The sequence below is a fragment of the Equus przewalskii genome, chromosome 1 (genome assembly GCF_037783145.1).
Source record: "Equus przewalskii isolate Varuska chromosome 1, EquPr2, whole genome shotgun sequence".
Taxonomy (NCBI): Eukaryota; Metazoa; Chordata; class Mammalia; order Perissodactyla; family Equidae; genus Equus; species Equus przewalskii.
Window position 1 is genome coordinate 26,759,424 of NC_091831.1, and position 24,089 is coordinate 26,783,512.

Below are 24,089 nucleotides of genomic sequence, written 5' to 3' on the forward strand. Positions count from 1 at the left end.
ATCTGGGGTGGAGGAGCCATTCCAAGGAGCCAGATGTGTCCCAGGGAGCAGACAGGGACATTGCAACCCAGACTCAGGGGCATTGGCCAGCAACTGCTGGACCAGGAAGTAAGCTCCCAGTTGGTTTGGGTAGAAGCTCGACATCATGGGGAAAAAGGGGGAAAAGCTTGTTTTCAGAAGTCATCAAATCACCTAAAATTAAGTCAGCCCTGTCATTTGCTTTCTGCTCTTGTTTATGGGGTTTGGGGTTTGTTTTCATTTTGTTTTGTTTCATTTTGTTTCATTTTGCCATACCAAAGGTTTTCATTTTATCCAGTCACATGCTTTAGTCTTTTCATTTCTGGTCCAGCTTTTGGAGTCCCATCTAGAAGGGTTTTCTCCACCCCCAAGATGAGGCAAATGTTCCCAACTTGCATTTGTTATTTTGCTGTACAGCATGAGACCAGGGTCTCACTTGTTTTTCCTAACTGGATAATTAGTTGTCTCCAAATCGCTCCTGTAATAATCCATCCTTACCCCACTCATTTGAAATGTTATCTGTAGTGCCGGTCTCTGTGGGTTTGTTCTGTGAACGTGACCCACCTGCCAGCCCTGCAGTAGTGTCGATAATTTCCCCGGCACTCGCTCTTCTTTATAGAGACCTTCTTGGTCAGTCTCAATGTGTCTATCTTTCTGGATACATTTTCATAGCTACTTTCCCCCTGTATTTCGCAGAAGAGGAAAGATTGAGCTCCAAGGTAGGGACTCGTCCAAGGTACCATAGAGCAGAACTTGAGTTTCCTGATTCTCCCTCTGCTATCTCTTGGCCTCTCTAAGAATACTTCTCTTTCCAATAGGGCAGTTAATGCGATACACCTCATTTCGTATCTCTAGAATTGCTCTCTACTGATTGTGAAGTAGCAGGCTATTGCAAAGTCCATTTTTTGGGCAACCCAAAATTTGAGGAATCTTCTAATCTCAAGGTCCCACGTTTGGCTGACTTTGCAGAGAATGAGAGCGCCCACTAAGAGGGATCAGGCAAAGAATGAGGAGATAGAGAGGAAGAAGTGGTGTTCGAGGTGCCTTTTCCAGCTGCCCTCTGTTCCAGTTCTCTCCAGAGTAGTGGGATTGCCAAATGTCTTGCACAACATGGTAGCAAAGGCTCAGCTGGGCAAGGCCAGATGGAGCCTGGGGTCCGGGAGTGGGGCGTGAGGTCAGGCGTCAGCGCTGTAATGATGCTATGTTCCACTCCTCCCCACAGATACCTGGGCAAAGAGGGCTGGGCGCCAGCATCCTACCTGAAGAAAGCCAAGGATGACCTGCCAGCGCGAAAGAAGAATCTGGCAGGCCCAGTGGAAATCATTGGAAACATCATGGAGATAAGCAACCTGCTGAACAAGAAGACATCGGGGGACAAGGAGACTCCACCAGCCGAAGGCGAGGGCCCTGAGGCCCCCATCACCAAGAAGGAGATCAGCCTGCCCATCCTCTGCAACGCCTCCAATGGCAGCGCCCTGGGAGTGCCTGAGAGGACCGTCTCCAAGCTGGCCCAGGGCTCCCCAGCTGTGGCCAGGATTGCTCCTCAGAGGGCCCAGATCAGTAAGAGCCTCACTGACCCATGGGTCCTCACTGCAGAGCTCTTTATAGAGTGGGCGTGGGGTGCAAGGAAAGCCAGAGGGGTGCGCAGGAACCCCCGCCATTTTCTTCCTGAGGTAGTGACTGACACCTGACCCCAGCCTCACTCTATCAGCTTGTCTCATGCTAATCACAAGAGTGGGCAAGGCCATTCCTCCACCTAAGATAAGTTACCCGAGTATATAAGCTGGTAGCATTCCCTCCTTCTTGGGTGGAGAGCCGGGAACGGTACCTTGCAGATAGGTGAAGTCCCTGGGCTGTGAAATGCGGGCCCTCTATGCAAGGCTGCTTTATGGAGTGACAGCGAATAGAGGACCTCCTTCTGGGCCTTAACCCTCCTGCCCTATCGCCTTCCTCTCTAGTTCCTGGAAGCCTAAAAGACTTGGAAGGTGTGGTTTTACTCTCTCTACAAGCACAGTTTTAAAGGACATTCTTCAGGAATCTCCTGCATTCTTACAGGAGAACCCCGGCGATCTGGCCTCCAGGTCTCCCTGGCTCCACAGTGCTTTTCGCTGAGGGTTCAACTGTTCTGTATCTTGAGAGACCAGCTTCCGTTTGTGTCCAGCCATCCTTAAAATCTGGAGCAAAGCTGTTCTTTAGTTCTGATCTTGGTTAAGTTAGCTCATGTCGCTGAATCCTTTTGGCAGTCAGTTGGGAGATGTTTTTTGGGCACCTCCTCTTGCCTGGAATTGTGCTAGCTTCTAAGGATTTGGTAGTGAGCAAAAAATAGACATGGTCCCTGCTCCTAACCTTCAAAATCTGATAGAGCTATCTACCCCTTCTCCTGACAAACGCCTCTATGTCCGTACATTTTGAAATGCGCGCATCATTTTAGAGGACTCATGGATGCCCCTGAAGCACAGCCAAGGAAGCTTAAAGATCTGTGGCTTCCCACTGAAGAAGCCCAAATCCAGTGCCTAGAGTGACCGCAAGCCTGGGTCCTTCATCAGTGTGGGACAAAAGCGGGAGCTCCCCAGGATCCGGAGATGGTCACGCCCAGGGAAGGCAGGTCCGGCACCATTGCCCAGAGTGGCTGGGGTTTCTGAAGCCGTGTTTCTTCTTCCAGGCTCCCCAAACCTAAGGACAAGGCCTCCACCTCGCAGAGAATCCAGCCTGGTACGTGTGCTGAACTTCTCCCTTTACTGTTCCTCGTCAGGATGCCCTGTAGCAGCCCCAGTTCATTGGCTCGCTCACTGCAGAACCTGTTGGTCCTGAAGTTTCCCAAGGCCGTGCCGTAGCTTCCAGCTTTGTGGGGTTGGGGACGGGCAGGGAAGCCTGAGGAGCCCAGCCTTTCTGGGGCCCTTGCTGGACAGTTTATAATTGAAAACGCACTGCATTCCAAAGCTAAATAAATCCATCCCAGCCACCACACTGGCAGACATAAACATTTAGACTGGCTGGCGAGAGTGTCCAGCCGGGGCATTGCCAGGGGCTGGAAATGGGGCTGCTGTCCATGTGAGCCTGGAAGCCTTCAGCTTTGCCTTCCTTGCTCAGAAATGCCCTGTGGATGTGGTGGATGCCAGAGCCTGGAAGGGCAGAGGGCAGACAGTGTGCATCCTCCAGGGAGGAGGTGAATGGCAAGGACTGGCTTAGGCTGAAGCTTAAAAAAGTTCAATGCTGCTGGGGTTCCTGGCTCCTGTGGGTGGGGTTTCCTGGTGTCCAGATGGTCAGACAGGCAGATGTGCACTCGGGGTGCTGGGGCTTGAGGGCGGCAGTGATGCTGGAGGCAGGCCGAGAGTCCTAGAACAGAGAACTGTTATCAGGAGCAGTGGATGCAGTGGAAAGAATGGGGCTCCGAGCCTGCCAGGCACGGATTCATATTCCACTTCCGACACTTAGGAACAGCGAGACCCTGGGCAAGCTGCTTCCCCTCCACAAGCTTCAATGTCCTTATCTATAAGACGGGGACAATGCAGCCATCTCCTAGGGCTGTTGTAAGGATGACATGAGATGACATGTGTCTTAGAGGGCTGGCAGTGGAGTTTCCATACCTGCTGCATTGTGTGGAAAAAGATTTCTGAAGTCACATCTGGGCTTAGCAGCAAGAATTACTGTGATCAGTGGCATCTGCCCCCGAGAGGGGAGAGCAGCAGTCCCTGGAAGAGAGGGCCTTCAGTAAACAGGATTTTTGAAGATTTGGCCCCTGGAGGTGAGACTGCCCTCACCCTGGCCGTCAGCCCCAGCAGAGTTCCTATTTCCTTTTCCCCTTGCATTTTACATGACCAAGCAACAAGTTCTCCTTTCCTCCCATCGCTCTCAGCCCCAGCTGATTATTTTCAGGCAGACTTGATTTTGGCAAGAACGGGGTAGTTCCTTCCACACTTCCAGATGCAGGCTTGCTGAGGCAGGACTGCTCTTTCCAGCTAGGCCCCGCTGAATCCCACCTGGCCGGGGGTCCAGGCCAGGCTGGGGCCTGGGCTGAATCTGCTCACATGCGTGGCTGCAGGGCCAGGCACTAGGGCAGAAAGTTGACTGAATCACAGCCAGTCCCTCAAAACCAGCTTCCTCCTACCTTTGCTCCCTCTGACCGCAGGCAGCTCGGCTGTGACTGGCGGGATTAGGACATGCTGAGCCTTGAAGGACAAAGAAGGCTCAGAGGAATAGGGTGGTGTTTCAGGAGGAATGTTCAGCTTCGGCTTCTCCTTATGGAGCTCTTCCTGTGCTCTGGCTGGGCCGGAAGTTAAGTACATTATCTCAGTAATCCTCTTAGTGACCCTGTTATTGGTTTCCATTTTACAGATGAGGAAACTGTGGCTCAGTGAGGTCATGGGCCTCGCCCAGGGCCACGCAGCTGGTGAATTGCTGAGATGGGATTGGAGTCCACATGTGTCCAGCTGTAAGGCAGAGGTCTTTTGAGGTCTCCCTGTTAGACCACAGCTGCTTCCCCTCCCCAACACCCACACACGCATATACATCTTTTCTTTTTAATTGTTTTGCTGTAACCCCTTTGTATGATACTGGGACATACTGGGCATGATGGGGAGGCAAGAAGTCCATTTTGGCTGGGGTAGAGACCGAGCAATGCTAGAACGTCCACTCCCTGAGGGCAAGGGGGTTGTGCTCTTGACTCACTCTTGGATGCCCAGTGCCTTAGACCAGTGCCTGGCACTTGGTTGATGCACAGCAAACATTTGTAAAATGGATGAATGAGGCTCACAGGTCATGGGCTGTGGCCAAATTCTAAATGTCCTTGAATGTCATGCTTAGATATTGATGTGCCAGCATTTAAAAAACATGTAGGCTCTCCAGCATGTTCCAGCCTGCTCACAGAGCCAAGGATCCCAAGTTTTATTCAGTGCTTGCCTGACTGTTTGGCATCGTTGTGATGACCGACCAAGGGCTTTTCTCACCCAACCCCACACCCCCTCACATTCCCATCCCACCCACAGAGATGGCCATGCCCCCTGGCTCTGCCTCTGCAGCCAGATGTCACCCCTGCAGCCTTTCACCCTTAGACTTAAGGAGGGGCTCTCCGCTCCCTTGAGGCAGTGTGCACAGGCTTTGTTACAATGATTTCTTTGCTTTTTAATTTCCATTTGGGGACCTAGCTGTTGAGGCATCTGAACGCTGGGCCTCCACAGATGGACGGGTGTTACCAAATGATCATTGTGATACCTCAGACAAGTCACGGATAGAGCGCAGGTGCTCTTAGAAAGCCTGGTCAGGAGCGTGATCTCTTGGGGAGACACCCTGAGACTCAGGTGATAGATGCTTCCTCAAGTCAGCTGCTGTCCAGCTGGTGTGAACACCACACTCACCTCCATTACCTTTCGGATCGAGTGGGTTTTGCTCACTGAGTCCTTCTCTGCTTAGGGGTTCCAGCTGCCGAAGCCACCAGAGCCCCCTTCTGTTGAGGTGGAGTACTACACCATAGCCGAATTCCAGTCGTGCATTTCTGACGGGATCAGCTTCCGGGGTGGACAAAAGGCAGAGGTGAGCTTTGAGCCATGAGGCTGAGGGTTGTTTTTTTTGTTTCGGTGAGTTAAAATTTGTACGTAACATTATATAAGTTTCAGGTGTTATAACATTATAGTTTGACATCTGTATACACTACAAAGTGATCACCACCGAAAACCATACTATTAACCCCCTTCACCCACTTTGCCCACCTCCTAACTCCCTTCGCCTCTGGTAACCACCAATCTGTTCTCTAACGATGAGTTTGTTTTGTTTTGTTTGTTTGTTTTGTTTTTTAGATTCCACAGAGGACTGAAGTCATATGATATTTGTCTTTCTCTGACTTATTTCACCTAGCATAATACCCTCAAGGTCCATCCATGTTGTCACAAATGGCAAGATTTCATCCTTTTTTATGGCTGAATAGTATTCTGTTGTATATAGTGTGTGTGTATATACACATACTATATCTTCTTTATCCATTCATCTGTCGATGGACACTTAGGTTATTTCCATATCTTGGCTATTATAAATAATGCTGTGATGACCATAGGGGTGCATATATCTTTTCAAATAAGTGTTTTTGTATTCTTCCAATAAACGGGTAAAATGGAATAGCTGGATCATATCGTAGTTCTACTCTTAGTTTTTTGAGGAACCTCCATACTGTTGTCCATAGTGTCTCTACCGATTTACATTCTCACTAAAAGTGCATGGGAGTTTCCTTTTCTTCACACCCTTGCCAACACTTGTTATTTCCTTTCTTTTTGATAATAGCTGTTCTGTCAGGGGTCAGGTGATATCTCATTGTGGTTTTGATTTCTGTTTCCCTAATAATTAGTGATGTGGAACATCTTTTCATGTGCCTGTTGGCCATCTGTATGTCTTCTTTGAAAAAAATGCATATTTAGTTCCTCTACCCATTTTTTCATCAGGTTGTTTATTTTGTGGTTGTTGAGTTGTATGAGTTCTTTATATATTTTGGATATTAACTCCTTGTCGGATATATGATTTGCAAATATAGTCTCCCATTCAGTAGGTTGCCTTTTTGTTTTGATGATGATTCCTTTCCTCTGCAGGAGCTTTTTAGTTTGATGTAGTCCCATTTGTTTATTTTTGCTTTTGTTTCTCTTGCCTTTGGAATCAGATCCACAAAAACATCACTAAGACCTATGTCAAGGAGCTTACCACCTGTGTTTTCTTCTAGGAATTTAATGGGTTCAGGTCTTATATTCAAGTCTTTATCTATTTTGAGTTAATTATGGTGTATGGTGCAAGGCAGTGGTCTCATTTCAGTCTTTTGCAAGTGGCTGTCCGGTTTTCCCAGCTCCATTTATTGAAGAGACTGTCCTTTCTCCATTGTATGTTCTTGGCTTCTTATCATAAATTAATTGCCCATATGTGTGTGGATTTATTTCTGGGTTCTCAATTCTGTTCCATTGATCTTTGTGTCTGTTTTTATGCCAATAGCATATCAATACGGTTTTTATTGCTATAGCATTGTAGTATAGTTTGAAATCAGGGAGCGTGATACCTCCAGCAGTGTTCTTCTTTCTCAAGATTGCTTTGGCAATTTGGGGTCTTTTGTGGTTCCATACAAATTTTAGAATTATTTGTTCTAGTTCTGTGAAAAATGTCATTGGAATTTTGTTGGGAATATCCTTGAATCGTAGATTGCTTTGTGTAGTATGGACATTTTAACGATGTTAAGTCGCCCAACCCATGAGCACAAAATTAGCTTTCCTTTATGTGTGTCCTTTTCCATTTTTTTTCATCAGGGCCTTATAGTTTTCAATGTACAAGTCTTTCATCTCCTTGGTCGAATTTATTCCTAGGTATTTTCTTCTTTTTGTTGCAATTGTAAATGGGATTGTTTTCTTGATTTCTCTTTCTGAAATTTTGTTATTAGTGTATAGAAATGCCACAGGTTTTTTGTATATTGATTTTGTATCCTGCAACTTTACTGAATTCATTTATTAATTCTAACAGTTTTTTGGTGGAGTGTTCAGGGTTTTCTTTATATAGTATCATATCATTAGCAAATAGTGACGGTTTTACTTCTTCCTTTCTGATTTGGATGCCTTTTATTTCTTTTTCTTGCCTAATTTCTATGGCCAGGACTTCCAATACTATGTTGAATAAAAGTGGCAAGAGTGGGCATTGTTGTCTTGTTCCTAATCTTAGAAGAAAAGCTTTCAGCTTTTCACCATTGAGTATATGTTAGCTGTGGGTTTGTCCTGTATGTGCTTTACTATGTTGAGGTACATCCCTTCTGTACTCACTTTGTTAAGAGTTCTTATCATAAATGGGTGTTGAGTTTTGTCAGATGCTTTCTCTGCATCTGTTGAGATGATCGTATGATTTTCATCTTTCATTTTGTTAACGTGGTGTATCACATCAGTTGGTTTGCAGATGTTAAGCCATCTTTACATCCCTGGAATAAATCCCACTTGATCATGGTGTGTGATCCTTTAATGTATTGTTAAATTCGGCTTGTTAATATTTTGTTGAGGATTTTTGCCTCTATGTTCATCAGTGATATTCGCCTGTAGTTTTCTTTTTTTGTGATGTCCTTGTCTGGTTTTGGTATTAGGGTAATGCTGGACTCATAAAATGAGCTTGGAAGCTTTCCTTCCTCTTCATGTTTTGGGAAGAGTTAGAGAAGGATAGATATTAAATCTTCTCCGAATGTTTGATAGAATTCACCAGTGAAGCAGTCTGGTCCTGAACTTTTGTTTTTTGAGTGGTTTTTGATTACTGATTCAGTCTCCTTCCTAGTAATCAGTCTATTCAGATTTTCTATTTCTTCATGATTCATTCTTGGAAGATTATAAACTTCTAGAAATTTATCCATTTCTTCTGGGTTGTCCAACCTGTTGGCGTATAATTGTTCATAGTAGTCTCTTATGATCCTTTATATTTCTGCAGTATCATTTGTAACTTCTCCTCTTTCATTTCCGATTTTATTTATGTGAGCCCTCTTTTTTTCTTGGTGAGTCCAGCTAAAGGTTTGTCAATTTTGTTTATCTTTTCAAAGAACCAGCTTTTGGTTTCATTGGTCTTTTCTATTGTCTTTTTAGTCTCTATGTCATTTATTTTCACTCTGATCTTTATTATTTCCTTCCTTCTACTAACTTTGCGCTTTGTTTGTTCATCTTTTTCTAGTTCCTTTAGGTGTGAAGTTAAATTGTTTATTTGAGATTTCCCTTGTTTCTTGAAGTAGGCCTGTATTGCTATGAACTTCCTTCTTAGAACTGTTTTTTCTGCATCCTGTAGATTTTGATATGTTGTATTTCTGTTTTTGTTTGTAGGTATTTTTTAATTTCTCCTTTGATTTCTTATATGCCCCAGTAGTTGTTTAGTAACATGTTTAATCCCACATATTTGTAGTTTTTCCAGTTTCCTTCTTCTAATTGATTTCTAGTTTTGTAGCATTGTGGTCAGAAGGGAGGCTAGATATTATTTCAGTCTTCTTGAATTTATTAAGACTTATTTTGTGGCCTAACATGTGATCTATCCTGGAGAATGTTCCCTATGCACTTGAGAAGAATGTGTTTTCTGTTGCTTTTGGATGGAATGTTCTGTATATATCAAATAAGTCCATCTGGTCTAATGTGTCATTAAAGGCCAATGTTTCCTTATTGATTTTCTGTTTGGATGATCTATCCATTGATGTAAGTAGGGTGTTAAAGTCCCCTACTATTATTGTATTGCAATATATTTCTCCCTTTAGGTCTGTTAATACTTGTTTTATATATTTTGGTGCTTCTATGTTGGGTATATATATATATTTATAAATGTTATATCTTCTGGCTAGATTGACCCCTTTATCATTATGGAGTGCCTCTCTTTATCTTTTATTACCATCTTTATTTTAAAGTCTATTTTGTCTGATATGAGTATACCTATACCACCTTTCTTTTCATTTCCATTTGCATGGAGTATCTTTTTCCATCCCCTCACAGTCTGTGTATGTCTTTACTTCTGAAGTTAGTCTCTTGTAGGCAGCATATAGATGTATCTTGTTATTTTTTATCCATTCAGCCACTCTGTCTTTTTATTGGAGAATTTAGTTCATTTACATTTAAAGTAATGATTGATAGGTATGTACTTATTGCCATTTTGTGAATTATTTTCTGACTTTTTTGAGGCTGAGGGTTTTAATTCATGCTGGTCAAAGACCTATCTTGCTTCCCATTTATGTCTTGCTGGCAGCGTTCCTGAGGGGTGGGCAGGAAAGGTGCAGAAACAAGACCTACAGGCGTGAGAATTTGCCTAACTCTAGTAAATGCCACAGCCAGGACTAGAAACTGGGACCCCTGTCTCCACCCAGCTCCACAATGCTTCCCTCACAGCAGCATTTCCCAAAGCATATTGTAGGAGCTTGTGATGGGAGTGTCTTAAAACAAAGAGTTTCTGTGGTTGAGTGAGTTTGGAGAACAGTGGGTTAAACAAAATCCAACCACTTTTGTTGTTTTAATTGCAGAACTCAGAGCCTATGATAACGGGTTGTCACTGTGCATCTCTCAGAGGGGCATTGCCCAGAATTTTCTGTCCCAAGAGCATCTGGGGGCAGGATTCCACAGAACCCACATTAGGAAGTACTACTGTTAGGAAAATGTGGTCCAGGTGACCCAAGTAAGATACTGGGGACCCGGGTTCTGGCCACGTCCACACCACAGGCACCTCTGGCATTTGATATAGTCACTTTTCTTCCCGCCCCTTCCCCCAGGTCATCGACAAGAACTCAGGCGGCTGGTGGTACGTGCAGATCGGTGAGAAGGAGGGCTGGGCCCCTGCGTCATACATCGATAAGCGCAAGAAGCCCAACCTGAGCCGCCGTACAAGCACACTGACCCGGCCCAAGGTACCCCCACCGGCACCCCCCAGCAAGCCCAAGGAGGCTGAGGAGGCTCCAGCGAGCACTAACGAGAGCCAGGACTCCCCGCTAAAGCTCAAGTACGAGGAGCCTGAGTATGACATCCCTGCCTTTGGCTTCGACTCAGAGCCAGAGCTGAGCGAGGAGCCCACAGAGGACAGTGGCTCGGGGGACAGGCGGCCTGCCCAGCCCCACAGGCCCTCGCCCGCCTCCTCACTGCAGCGGGCCCGCTTCAGGGTGGGTGGGTCTTCAGAGGATGTGGCCCTGGAAGAGGAGACCATCTATGAGAACGAGGGCTTCCGGCCGTGTGCAGAGGACGCCCTGTCAGTCAGACGCTCCTCCCGGGACAGTGACTCCCCAGGGAGCTCCCCGCTGTCCCTTGCCAGGAAAAACTCCCCAAAATCGGGCTCCCCCAAATCATCGTCACTCCTAAAGCTCAAGGCAGAGAAGAACACCCAGGCAGAATTGGGGAAGAACCACTCCTCAGCCTCCTTTTCCTCATCCATCACCATCAACACCACCTGCTCCTCTTCGTCCTCCTCCTCCTCCTTGTCCAAGAACAGTGGTGACCTGAAGCCCCGTTCTGCCTCGGACGCAGGCATCCGCGGCACTCCCAAGGTCGGGGCAAAGAAGGACGCTGACCTGAAGGCTGGGCTGACCTCCTGTGCCCGGGCCAAGCCGTCGGTCCGGCCCAAGCCGTTCCTGAACCGGGCAGAGTCCCAGAGTCAAGAGAAGATGGACATCAGCACTTTACGGCGCCAGCTGAGACCCACAGGCCAACTCCGGGGTGGTCTCAAGGGCTCAAAGAGCGAGGATTCAGAGCTGCCCCCTCAGACAGCCTTTGAGGGTCCGAATGAGGGGTCTAGGAGAAGCTCAGCCGACCTCATCACCCTCCCTGCCACCACACCCACCAAGAAAGGACGGGAAGGGCAGGCCACCTCCTACACGACATGTAGCGCCTACCAGAAGGTCCAGGACTCAGAGATCAGCTTCCCCGCCGGCGTGGAGGTACAGGTGCTTGAGAAGCTGGAAAGCGGCTGGTGGTACGTGAGGTTTGGAGAGCTGGAGGGCTGGGCCCCCTCCCACTATTTGGTGCTCGGCGAGAACGAGCAACCTGACCTGTCTGGCAAGGAGCCAGACGCAGTAACCACCAAGAACAAGCAGAACGAGGGCAAATCAGACAGCCTGGAAAAGATTGAGAAGCGAGTCCAAGCACTGAACACTGTCAACCAGAACAAGAGGGCCACGCCGCCCATCCCCTCCAAGCCTCCTGGGGGCTTCAGTAAGACCTCAGGTGCTGGGGTGGTGAAGATGAGGAATGGCGTGCGGCAGGTGGCGGTGAGGCCCCAGTCCGTGTTTGTGTCCCCGCCACCCAAGGACAACAACCTGTCGTGCGCCCTGCGGAGGAACGAGTCGCTCACGGCCACTGATGGCCTCCGAGGTGTCCGCCGGAACTCCTCCTTCAGCACTGCCCGCTCAGCTGCTGCAGAGGCCAAGGGCCGCCTGGCCGAACGGGCCACCAGCCAGGGCTCAGATGCACCTCTGCTGCCCGCCCAGCGCAACAGCATCCCCGTGTCCCCTGTGCGTCCCAAGCCCATCGAGAAGTCCCAGTTCATCCACAACAACCTCAAAGATGTATATGTCTCGATTGCAGACTACGAGGGGGATGAGGAGACAGCAGGCTTCCAGGAGGGCGTGTCCATGGAGGTCCTGGAGAGGAACCCCAATGGCTGGTGGTACTGCCAGATCCTGGATGGGGTGAAGCCCTTCAAAGGCTGGGTGCCCTCCAACTACCTGGAGAAAAAGAACTAACGGGGCATGGTCCTCCCAGACTCAGTGTGGATGAGCAGTGAGGTGAAGACAAAAGGGAAAGGGAAATGGGAGGGGGTGGGGGGAGGACAGCATTAAACCCTGCAGAATGTGTGACCTCAAAGATGCCCCCCTCCAGGCTGTCCCTCAGCTGGAAGGTAGGGCCTGGTGGGCCCACATTGAGCAGGGATGGGAATGGGCAGGGGAGCCATGGGCCTGAGATCAGCGGTGAGAAAGCTGAACCCCATGTGTGCACCTTGGTGACTTTGCTGATGGACTTGGCACCATTTGGGACAGGCCACCTGGGAAACCCCAATGGTGCCTTGGCTGCAAGTCTGGAAAAGATGTGATTGTAGGGGCCTCCTCTGCCCTTTCCCTGCCCAGCCCAGTTTCAGTTGCTGGCATCTTACCAGTGGAGGTAGCCCTCAGATTGTCCTAATCTGTATTTGTGGATGGTGCTGGTTTCCCAGGGATTGCCACCACCCACCACAGCTGGGTGTGGTAGAAGATGCCACCAGCTCTGGGGCTTCGAGGCATCTCCCGTGAGCTCAGCCTGTCCGTGGACCAGCCCGCTGTCAGTGTCTGTTGAAGAAAAAGTAGTTGCTCAAGTGCGAGCAAGGACCACCTTTCTTAGCTGCCACTGCCCCTGGCCTTGAGGAGAAAGCCCGCGCTGCCCGCAGGACCACCAGCCCAGAGTTTACAGAGAGGGTGGGCGAAGCTGTGGGTCTCCTCACAGTCTGCACAGACTTTATTTTGGATATTTCTGGGTGGGCGGTTCCTTTGCATGTTTTGGGAGAGGTTTATTGGTTTGGGGCTTCTCTGTTGGGCCTTGGGTTTTGGTCTTATTTTAGGGGTTGTTTGGGGGCCTAAAGGCGGTCAGCCTTACAGGAGCAGGATGGATGGGTAGTGGACGGGGCTTTTCTGTCCTCTGCTCGTGGGGAGGTGGTTTCGTCTGTGTTTCACATTCTTCCCCTTCACAAGCCAAAGTCGCTTTATTTGGTTTCCACTGTGTGGACAGTACCTGAGCACAGCGCTTGCTGGAGGGCTCGGGGGCGGGGGAGCCCCAGGTCCCAGACCCGGCAAAGCAGAGACAATGCTCATCTGGTTCTTGCCCAACCTCAGTGGGGCAGGACCCTCCCCAGGAGGGAGGAGAGAAGGCAGTTCCCAGGCTGCTGGGTGAGGGCCATCCCGTGTGCATTCTCCCGCCTGGGCAGGACCAGAAGCCTTATGTGTGTACTACGGAGAAGCAGCCATAGCCCCACCCTGGGCTGAGGAGACCCCGGCTGGACAAACACCACCAGCCGCCCCCTGGGCTGCAAGCAATGACATAGGTGCCCAAGAAGATGGGGCATCCCCAGGCCAGGAGCTAATCTGGTCTTCCTGAGGGGCAGTGCCGCCACGAAGAGAGGAGCGAGAATAAAGTCCCTGTCAGCTTTGGGCTGTGTCTTTGAATCGTTGACGTTTCAGAGGGGACCCTCCAGAAGCTGAAGCGGCTTCCCCAAGGACTCACCCTTTGCTGGGAGTGGATTTCCACACGTGCCTTTGATTTCGGACAGATCGGGCTTCACAGCCCCCGATTCAGCTGTCAGAATCCTGGACTGAGGGTTGGTGTTTTCTACCAAGGAGGAAAGGCACCCCCGCCCCCATCCCACCCTGCCCCCTACCCGGGCAGTATATGCTGCCTGAAGATCAGCACGGGAGCCAGCATCTCCTGCTGCAGTATCCCCCTCCCCCCGCCCCTGCGGCCTTGCCTGGGTGTCGCCCCCAGCCCTCCTCCCTCGCCGTACACTGATGTCTGGCAGCTATCACAGACTGCGCGTGTTCTTTGTTGAAGGGCTGTGGTGAGATTTTGTTTCCTTTTGTGTTTTTTTTTGTAAGTTTGTTTAAAATTGAAATTAGTTATTTTCTTCTGCTGGACAGTATTAAATAGAGCAGGATGGTGAGTTACTCTGCTAGATTGCAGTACTAATGGTAGTGGATTAGTGTCTTCATATTAATGTTATTTGGACTTATTTGAACAATAATGATAAAGAAGTGGTTCATTATTTTTTAATTAATGCACTTTAATAAGGTGGAATGGAAAGAAACCCAGAGAGCAAAGTGCATTACTTAAAGATGCAGTATATACTTTTCTCATTTTTAAGCAGCACATATTTATTAAAAGAAAAAAAAGTAATTTATGATTATTTAAAATAAAATTTAAAAGTAGAGTGACTGTCAGGTTAAAGGACCTTCCACATAGCTATCTTCCAGGGGGAGGGCCCCAGGGGCCTCACTCCTCAATTGTCTGCACTGAGCCAGTTCAATCAGCAACGTGCCAGCCCGGCCAGCAAGGAGTGCAGGACGCATCTGCCAAGCACAGAGCATCTCAGTTGGACTGGACCACAGTGCTCCCCAGAGCCTGCCTTTCCCTGCCCTTCCTCACTGTCTGCACTGCCCCCTGGGCTCTCCACCACCCGCGAGCCCCACGTTCTCCCAGCCCCTTAAGGACCCTCCCTCCTTGATCCTAGAGCTCTAAGTGATAGTCATTAAAAGTGACCTCAAAGGTCGCTCCGTCCCATCCCCTCCTGTTCTGCAGCCCAAGGACGGGAAATGACTCCAAAAATCACACAGCTGGTTAACGGCAGACCTCCCCACTGCGTCAGTCCTTGCGCTCCTCCCCAACCCCGTTATAGTTTATTGTGTGGTCATCATGTTTACATTGTGACATCCAGCCCTAAGGATGGCTGGGAGTTGCTCAGGCATCCAGGAAAAGTGGAGAATGCTGCCACCTGGTGACAGCAGGTAGATTTGGGCAGTGAACAGGGATTGCCATGCCTCATCTTCGCCCCTCGCCCCTCACTATCACCCCTAACTCACAGCACAGCACAAACCCTGCAAACCCAAAGAGAATATTAATACTTGAAGCAAGAAGGGTGCATGCCAGTCCCTCTCAGACACGGCCAGGGGGTGCCAGGCCTTGTGCCCCTGGACTCCTAGCCCTACCCAGGGCCAGAGGGCCTTTCCCTAGAGCTACTGAGCTGCTTTGTGATGTTGGAGGGTACTGCCGGCAGCAGGTGGAGGAGGGAGGGGCCTGAGGCTCTGACCCATCTGGAGGAAAACCAGATTGGACTAAAAAAGGAAAAAGAAAAATGAAATCTCAGCAGTGTCCAAACCTAGTTTTCCATTAGTCGCGATTGAAAATGTGAATTGACATTGTATTGCTGTATACTGCAACTTTAATCATAATGAGCCCTTCTGAGGTCATTATTGAGGTTTATATAATGCCCGAAGATGCATCATTTGGTGCTTTTTCTTTCAGTTTAAAGACTTTTTTCTTTTATTACGAGGGAAAAAAATGTCTTCATCTCTCTCCCACTTTGTAACAGCAGGCCTGGCCAGGCTCCCTGGCCCCACCATGCTGTTCCCATTAGGCCGAGGGATCCTGGAGGCAGCAAGGAGTTGGAAGGGGCACCCCTGAACAGCAGGTGTGCCATCTGCCCCTGGCTGTGGCTGGGCCCTGCCTTGCCAGGCCTCAGCCCCATCCACCCCCAGCCTGGCCTCACGGGCTTCTCTTTCTTCCTCTTCGATTCTCCATCTTGACGACGGCATTATATAGAATCGTTTTAATCACATTCAGATGTTAGAGCAGCATATTTTACTGGCATTTATATCCATTGCTTTCCTCAGCAAGGCATGTTACTACTTTTATCATCTAAGGAAAAAAGACAAGGGAATTTCGGTCAAGCATTATTTTCATATTACTAGTATTTGCAGAGTAGGTGTAGGATTATTTAAGTTTAGACCTTGGTTTGGTAGTTCATTTTGTTTTTAAGGAAAAAAAAAAAGTACCCCTACTTTTCCTGTTTTTGTATTTAACTAATATATTATTTCTTTAAGGTTACTCACTTCCCCTATTCCCTCCAAATACTTTGCATTCTCAATCGAAAATGAAAACAATCTGAGAGACAGGAAAAGTGCAATATTATCAAGAGGGATGCCAGGGCTGGTTGGGATAGTCGCGGGAGACACAGTGGCCCCGTGTGGAGCTGCCAGGTGACTTCCTGGGTTCATCTTTTACCCCTCCTGCCCCTCCCCCTTCCCTGGCAAGATGGCAGGGGTCCCCGCCAAAGGGCAGCCCCTTCTTCTGTTGAGTCTTGTCCACCCAGAAGAAAGGGGTTCAGGGAACTGACATGGGGTGCCTGACTTCCTGGTGCCCCAGCCCTCGGAGCGGAGCAAGGACATCCAGAAACCGTTCCTTGTTTTCATTTCCATTGTTTTTCAGCCGGTTGCTCGGAAAGACCTGTCCTAAAAATCACTCCCAGCAGCCCCCTCTCACCCCAGTCTCCTGATGTGTGGGCCATGAGCTTTTTGATGTATGTTTGAGTCTTTCTAAAACTGTGTAACCTCAGTTCAGTTTATGGGCAGGAACCCTAGATAGAACCAAATCCTTTTTGGGGGATGTGGGTGCCTTGAGCCCTGCGTACCCCAGTGAGACACCCATTCCCACAAGCCTGCAGCTGGGCCTGGTGCTGAGCCTGGACCACCCATTCATCTCAATGACCAGCCTGAGGAGGGAGCCCTGTCTTCTGCTCAACCCCCCACAGTCCCCAGAGGGTCTCGGAGAAGTGTCTGAGGGGCCTCCTCAGCGCTCTGGAGACAGAACTTCCCACAGCAGGTAGAAGCTGGCCTCCTCCGGACATGGCGCCAGTAGAGAAAGCGGCAGGTGGGGAGTCCCTGGTCCGAGCCCGTGGAGCTCTGCCCCTCAGGGCTGCAGGACGTGCTCATGGGCTCGTCCCCTCTTCCAGTACTGTACGCTTGCTGCTCCAACCCCCCGTGCGGTGAGTTTCTGTCCCAGTACGGATCTAAGTGCCCCCATGTGTGGGTGTCTCTCCCTGGAGCGAATACATCTATGTGTCCAATCTTTGAGAATCTCGATGCAGAGCTCTCTGGTAAGAGAACTTTCCACATCGCTAAAGAATTAAGATTCCCTCGCTTTTTTGAGGGCTGTGTGTTGTTGAGAAAGTGTGTGTTCACGCATGCGTGTGTGTGTGTGCGTGTGCAAGTGCACACGCACCCACGTGTGAGTGTTGGTAATTTCCCACTTGAACTAAATAACATGGGGTTAGAGGAAAAAAATATCGGGCAAGCTGTCTCCATTGAAAAGTCCTTGGCATTGGGCAGGCCCCATGGGACTCGCAGCTTCTGGCAGCAAGTATGTGTGTTATTCACACGTAATTCTGGCTGGAGAGTGCAATGTGTCTTTTTTTTTTTTTTTTTTTTTGGTAATTATTTTATTAAGTATTTAGTTGGAAACTTCACACTGGCATTAACAGATCTAGCAGAAGCAGCCTAGGCCACCGTCCCGGGCTCCAAAATGAAGATGTCAAAAAGCTGCCACTGGGTGTGGAAGCGCTGAGGTGGTTAAATTGGGTCACCACCTGCAGGTGTGTTATCTAGCAGGCTGACTGCGGCCCACTGCCATGCACGTCATCACTGGGAATCCTCATGGAATAAAAGAGCTGCTGGCCCTCAGGTCTTGTGTTTCTGAGGGTGGGTCAGGCGGCCAGGGCGAGCACTTGCTCCCGGTGAGCTCTGCAGACCACGTGCAGACACATCAGCCCCTCTGGTCTGGATTGCAGGCCCCGACTGAACACTGCATGGGAGTAGTGTGGGGGGCTCCCTCTTGACTGAGCTTCTTCCTAAATCATGATCCCCATTTGGGGGCAGCCTCTGTGGTTCTCAAGCTCTATCATCAGTGACAGGATAGGGTCAGTGACCTAAAGCTTCCTCATTTTAGGAAAAACAGCCCCACTGATTTAGCTTCCCTCCTGTTTTGTCCCCCGGCCAGAAGTTGGGCACACTGGTGCTTACAGACTGGGTAGAGAGCTCTGCGTTCCAAGGCCTTGATCTCAGCCTGCCTCTAAGGTTGGGACTACCCCTTTTCCCAGCCCTACCTTTTTTAATCTTGAGTTTGCACTTGACCTTGACAATCAGCCCCCTCTCCCATCCCAGTCCTAGAACTTAGTGGCCTTAGAGAATGAGTCCCTGCACTGAAGGTCCCTCCTTTGCTCCCAGTTCCATCCTGGCTAATCGGCTGGACCTCAGGAGGCAAGAGAGAGGGAGGAAGAGTTGTTGTCGTAAAGCAAAGGGATGGGTCGAGCATGTTGGAGGCAAGCGAGAGGCATGTCGGCGAGAGAAGTGTGTGCATGTTTGGGGTGGCTGGGGCTTACCGTCCCTTCCCTGGGAAGGCAGCTTCCAGAAGAGGATGTCCTCTAGGCAGAAAGGGAAAAGTGTGAGAAGCCTGAGAGGGTCTGGAGTCGAGTTATGTCTTTATTAGAAAGAAGGAAGAAGTCAATTCTGATTGTTTTCAGGAAGAGAGCAGGTGGGGAGGGAATTCAGTGATTCAACACCGAAGGGTCCAGCCAGAGCAGGTTGGAAAAGCCCCAAGATTTGGCCATAGAAGCAGCTAGCCTGAGGAAACAACTGCTTGCTGGGCCACAAGCTGGGTCCCCAGCAGGTTCTTACTGGTCACTGATGGACTTAGTAGAGAAGGAAAGTTGCCAACAACAAGCAGATCTTAGAGTTTGGAGGCCCTGGCTCCAGAACATTCATCCATCTCCCAGGTTCCCAGCTGGTTTTGCCCACCTCCCTTTGTCCAATCCAGAGCTAACTTCTCAAATTGCTTGAATCAGTTAGAGACCACTCACCATAATGGATCATGCAGCGAGGACCCACCACCCCCAAACTGGAACCTTGGGGTCTAGATACCACCAAGCATATCCGGGAGGAAGGCAGCTTCATTTGTCTTGTTGACACCAGTTATCCTCGAGTCTCTCTCCTGATACCTGTGGTGGTTCAGTTTGTGGAGCCCGCCTCGCTGGTGTGACTTAGAAGACGAGGTGCAGCGCACACCCGTCTGCGCATATGCCCTTTCCTTTCGAGTGGCCTGTGACCAAGGCGCACTGCTCCTAAAAGTGTTTATTTCAGTGGGGGGTAAACAGAGCCACCATTCTTGAACCTGCAGCTTATTCTCTGCAACAGGTTTTCTTTAAATCCAGGACAGATTGGGAAAGGGTTTCACTGCCGGTTACCGAGGGGCCTGCAGGAAGGTGACTTGGCAGAGGCCAATGTGAGTGGCAGGTCCCTGAAGTGTGGGTTTGTAGACTGCATGCTTGCATGGGAACTGCTGGATGTCTCTGGGGTTCCAGAACTTGGGGAGTTCCTCATGGTGTCCATTCAACGCCTCCCAGCTCCTAGTGGGCTCTGTGGGGTCAGCAGGTTGTTCCTTCTTCCCTCCTCAGCAGAGAAACAGACGAAAAGGACATTGAATTCAGTGTAGTCAATTTGAGTGCTAACAAATTTCCAGGATCAATGGTGGTGCTAAACTATCTTCATGTTTCTATTTTTAATAGTGGGTGGGTTTTTTTTTTTCATTGTTTTCATCACAAAAATGCAGCGTCCTTGGGGAAGGGACTCACCCCTTGGCCTGCCACTTCCCAGGTATCCTTCATCATTTTGACGGGACTCTGTGGTCTGCAGCAGATACTCTGTCTTGGCATGCTTCTAGACTGTAAGATTTGGGTTGTTTTGTTTTGTATTTTGTTTATGTTTACATGCATCTTGTATTTCCCTAAAAACTAAATAAAGTTTTTGGCCTTTTTAACTGAACACAATCACCTCTTGATTCTCCCTGCCACCAGAAAACCCATCCAGCTGAATGGCAAAAGCCACATTATCCCAAAGGCAGCGTGAACTGCAGGGTCGGGGCCCTGTGAGGACATGGAGGGAGGAGGGGGGGCAGGTAAGTTCCCCCCACGGTTGGTGAGAATCATGCTGAAGTTCCCCCCGCCCCACCCCCGCCCCACCTTAGGGAGGCTTTCTGGGCAGTTGAGAGAGAGAGGCAGATCTTGGGGCCAAAGGCGTACATGCAGCGGGCCTAGCTGGCCCTTCAGCTTGGAGCGCCTGACCCTCCCCAACTTCTGCTGGAGTCCAGTAAGCAATGCTGGGCGGTCCTGATGTAGGAAGCAGCCCATGGCTGTTCAAGGCCAGGCAGAGGCTGGCAGCCAGAGCGTGCTCCCAGGAGAGAGGGCAGGCATCCTGTGTGCTTCTGAGGCCGGCCCGTCAAATGAGCCCGATTCCGGCTTTGTGCCCAGCCCCCTCTGCCACCCCCAGCTTCTGCGGCCAGCCAGATGTACTCAGCACATCTAGAAAGTTTCTCTAAAGGTCTCTGGCCAGAGGCCTCCCTTTTCTGCCCAGCTGTGCCACCCATTTGGTATAGGCGTCTGCACTCACCAGTGGGAGAGCAGCTGAGTTCCCAGCCAGAGGCAGGGGTCTAGGCCTGGGGTGAGGGATGGGGAGGCCCTCCTCCTGGGGAGTTCAGCACCGTCCCTGTTGACCTGAGTGGAGGACCTGTCATCCTCTCATTAGCCCCTAGGTGGCGCAGCCACACCACAAGGGAAGCTGAGCAGGCCTCATGGACCCCTGCTGCTCCTGCCCCAACAAACGCTGCTCCTCACGGACCCAGGGAGCTGAGGCCATCTTTCATCTTACAACAAGGCTCACCTGGCATTCCAGCCCCTGCTGTCCAAGCCCCACGTCATGCTCCAGCCCCCCACTCCAGGGAGTCTTCCCTGATTGCTGACTCCCCTCCGTGTCCAGGAGACCTGACACTCCACCCCCCCACACACACCGCACCCCCCCCCCCACACACACACACAGCACACCCTCCTCACTGCACAGCACAGCCCTCAGGCTGGTACGAAATCACCTTTATTCACAATCACAGCGACCCAAGTTCACAAAGGAGGCAGCAACTACTCCCACACTAACAGAGACAATGGAACAGATGGCTTCCTCTTCCGGACCCTCCAGCCACGCAGCCCCTGCACTTCACACCTTTCCTCCTCTGAGATGGGACCCCTGACTGGATGGGGCTGCCACCCGCCCCACCCCATCCCACCCCCACAGAAGGGGTCTCCGGGGTCAGTGACTGGGGAATCATGACTTCCCAAAGGCCCACCGCAAGGCAGGGGCAGACTGAGGCCCAGCCTGGCTCCTGACCCACAGTGCTGTCCCACCACCCCACCCCATAGCAGCCCTCACCAAAGAAAGCCCAAGCGTCACACAGAAAGTCTGCCCCTCCCCACACAGTCATCTTACAGAGGCGGCAGCTGAGGCTCAGAGGGGCTGTGACCCGGCCAGGGCCACACAACCGGTCAGTGGCCAGGTCTAGACTCCCATGCTCTGCTGGCCACAGGGAGCAGCAGACTGATGGACACAAGCCATCTGAGGGGGCAGAGGGCTGGGAGGCTCGGGGGACACCAGGCCAAGCCTCAGACAGCTGGCTCCAGCCCGAGGCCAATCAGGACAGGGTGGGCAGGGCTGAGACGACTGTAACCCAAGAGCAGATGGGGGGCAGTCCCTCACCCAAAACCAGGAAGAACCCAGACGTGCTGGAAGCCAGCCCTCCCCATCTTTCCCGCAGGTGAAGGGCCTTTCCTAAGAGCAGGCCCCCAGCCCTGTTCCTGCCCAAGCTGGGCCCCTCCTCGGCCCTCCTAGAACTCATGTCCTTGCGGAGGGGAACTCCTGGGCCTGCTAGCTGTTTGAGCCAAGGATGATAACCCTGCTCCGCCCAGGGAGGAAGGGCACTTTGCGGCTCTGGGTGATCCACCAGCCCCGGGGCCTTGAGGAGACTCAGTTTGCTGCTCTGTAAAATGGACACAGTTTGCCAGGAGGCCTCCCAACTCAGCCCCTTTTTATGGACTTCTAATTCATGATAGGCAGGGCTGGCCATGGACTTTTGGGCTGGAGTCTATGGAAGATTCTGAGTGAGGACTACCTCTGCCGGCCCCTCACCAGGCACCCTGCACGCCAGGGCAGCATTTCTGGGGGCCCAGGGGATGGGAGCTCACCGCCCCCCCCGAAAAAAAACCCACAAACCAAATAAATAAATAAATTAAAATAAGGAAAAAGGCTGGTCTTACCCCAGGGAAACCCCCAACCAGGGCTCTGGCCTCTCCTGGGAACACTACAGCCTCTCTAAGCATCAGCCACGCCCAGGACAGCGCTGAGATGCGGGAGGACAGGGCACAGAGAGGAGACGTGCACCTGTTCTTAGAGACTCTGAAAGAAGATAGGCCCGCTCTCCAGCCCACAACAAGAGGCCGTCCCGGGCAGCAGCAGCCAGCGAGATGAACGGGGCAGAAAGGCTACAGCCAGGAAGGAGCCCTCGGCATCTCAGCTAGGGCATGGGGCCGGGGATCCAGAACCTGGAACCTCCTATGGCCTCTCAGGCCACCCACCCTGGGCGAGTAGAAAAGGACATGGCATAGAGGCTGCACCTGCCCGGGGTGAGAGGTATCCACTGGCCTTACCCCTGGCTGCCAGGCCCAAGGGGCAGGGAAGAGAGGAAAGAGGTGTGTATAGGTCAGAGAGTAAGGCAGCAGCTCAGGGGCTGCCTGCCCAGGGCTGCTGTTGAGCAGGTTGTACACTGCTCAAGGGAAGCTGGCTGAGGAAGCAAACGGAGGCTGAAGTCCAGTCCATACTCCACTGGCCAAGCCACATGCCCTGGCTCAGGGCCACATCTGCCCAGAGGAACGGACATGTTTTCTAATTCTCACAGAGGCGCCACACAGGCTAGAGGGACCTCCTAGAAATCTGCCCCAGATTGGGGAGGATTAGGACAGACTGAGACCCCAGTTTAGCCCCTCAGCATGCAGGGAAGAGCTGGGTGCAGAGAAGGGAAAGACAGGGAGAACATGGACTCCTCCCCTCCCCTCTGCCAGGGGATCTGCTTCTGCTCCCACCTCCCTGCCAGATATCTCCTTTCTCCCCAAACCTTCAGGGGCCTCAGTTTCCCATGTTTAATGAGAAGAGAAAAGAGTTTCCAAAATGAGGAAGAAGAGAAGGGTCCCTGTTGGCTTGCCCCTCAGCTGGAGCTGGGCCGCAGTCTGAGGAGGTGGGTGTGCGGGGTGGGGCACCGCAGCGGGCTAGGAGCTGCGGTAGGTCTTGATGATGTCCTTGATGGGGCGGCGGCAGATGGGGCAGCAGGCGTGCAAGGCCTTCTTGAGGCGTAGACCACAGGCGTAGCAGAGGCACATGTGGCCACATGTGTAGATGACCGTGTCCACCGCGTGCTCATAGCAAATTGTGCACTCATCACTCCACTGGCCCGTGCCTGGGGTCACTGGTGACTCTGGCAGGCTCACCGGTGAGTTGGGGGCCGTCCCTGGGGGCAAGGGGACACTACTCAGGGGGAGACATGGCCCAGCCCAGCCCCAGCTTCACGGGAAGAGAGCCCCCGGCCTCTTGTCTCCTCCTCCATTTATCGGGATCTGCCTATTTACCCTGACGACCCAATTTCTGGGCACGAGAGGGAAGAAGCCCTCTGGGCAGCCCTGCGTCTGGCCTTCAGCTCCTAGACCAGAGGCCAGGGTGTCCATGAGGCAGTGAGAGGAGGAGGAATGGAGGAAGGAAGGGGGCCCAAATCTTTGAAGGCAGGCCCCTCCCGCACTAGCCTTGGGTATTCCCTCTGTGCTAAAAGTCCTTTGGAGAAAGCTACCCAGCTAGGGGACAAGATGGGATACACCACGGAACTGGAGGGACCAGCTTACTTACCACCAGCAGAGCTACCCAGAGGTCCGGAGCTGCACGTGCTGAGCAAGGGGTCGGAGAGGTGGCTGCCCAGGGCGCTGGGTGAGGTTGGCGTGGAGGCAGGGGAGCAGGGGAGTGATGGCATGCCCCGCTCTGCCAGGATGGTGGAGCCTGCAGCAGGGGAGGGAGGGAGAGAGACGCTAGCCACTCAGAGGCCCACTGGGAGAAAGTTCCAGTCTCTGCCCCTCCAGCAGATTCCCAGGAGAGAAAATGGGGGTCACAGCCTGACCACACAGCCCAGCCCCTAGGCTCAAGG

At 51.1% G+C, this 24,089-nt stretch overlaps 2 protein-coding genes across 11 annotated transcripts in view; one reads left to right on the forward strand and one right to left on the reverse strand.

The window, feature by feature from the left end:
• Window positions 1-19,849, forward strand: part of SH3PXD2A (SH3 and PX domains 2A) — a 246,485-nt gene extending 226,636 nt beyond the window's left edge. For 7 of the 8 annotated variants that reach the window (XM_070633632.1, XM_070556688.1, XM_070556678.1 and 4 more), the window contains 4 exons: window positions 1,241-1,578; window positions 2,681-2,730; window positions 5,428-5,547; window positions 10,244-19,849. In XM_070633632.1, the coding sequence (XP_070489733.1) occupies window positions 1,241-1,578; window positions 2,681-2,730; window positions 5,428-5,547; window positions 10,244-12,202 (2,467 nt within the window). In that variant the 3' untranslated portion in view covers window positions 12,203-19,849. The remainder of the gene's footprint in view (window positions 1-1,240; window positions 1,579-2,680; window positions 2,731-5,427; window positions 5,548-10,243) is intronic. The other variant, XR_011521966.1, reaches the window with a different exon arrangement.
• Window positions 19,850-20,909: 1,060 nt separating this feature from the next.
• The window catches only part of NEURL1 (neuralized E3 ubiquitin protein ligase 1), an 80,070-nt gene continuing 76,890 nt past the window's right edge, over window positions 20,910-24,089 (reverse strand). For all 3 annotated transcript variants that reach the window (XM_070557066.1, XM_070557077.1, XM_070557088.1), the window contains exons 5-6: window positions 23,798-23,944; window positions 20,910-23,408 (exon numbers count right to left, since the gene is read on the reverse strand). In XM_070557066.1, coding sequence (XP_070413167.1) covers window positions 23,170-23,408; window positions 23,798-23,944 — 386 coding nt within the window. In that variant the 3' untranslated portion in view covers window positions 20,910-23,169. The remainder of the gene's footprint in view (window positions 23,409-23,797; window positions 23,945-24,089) is intronic.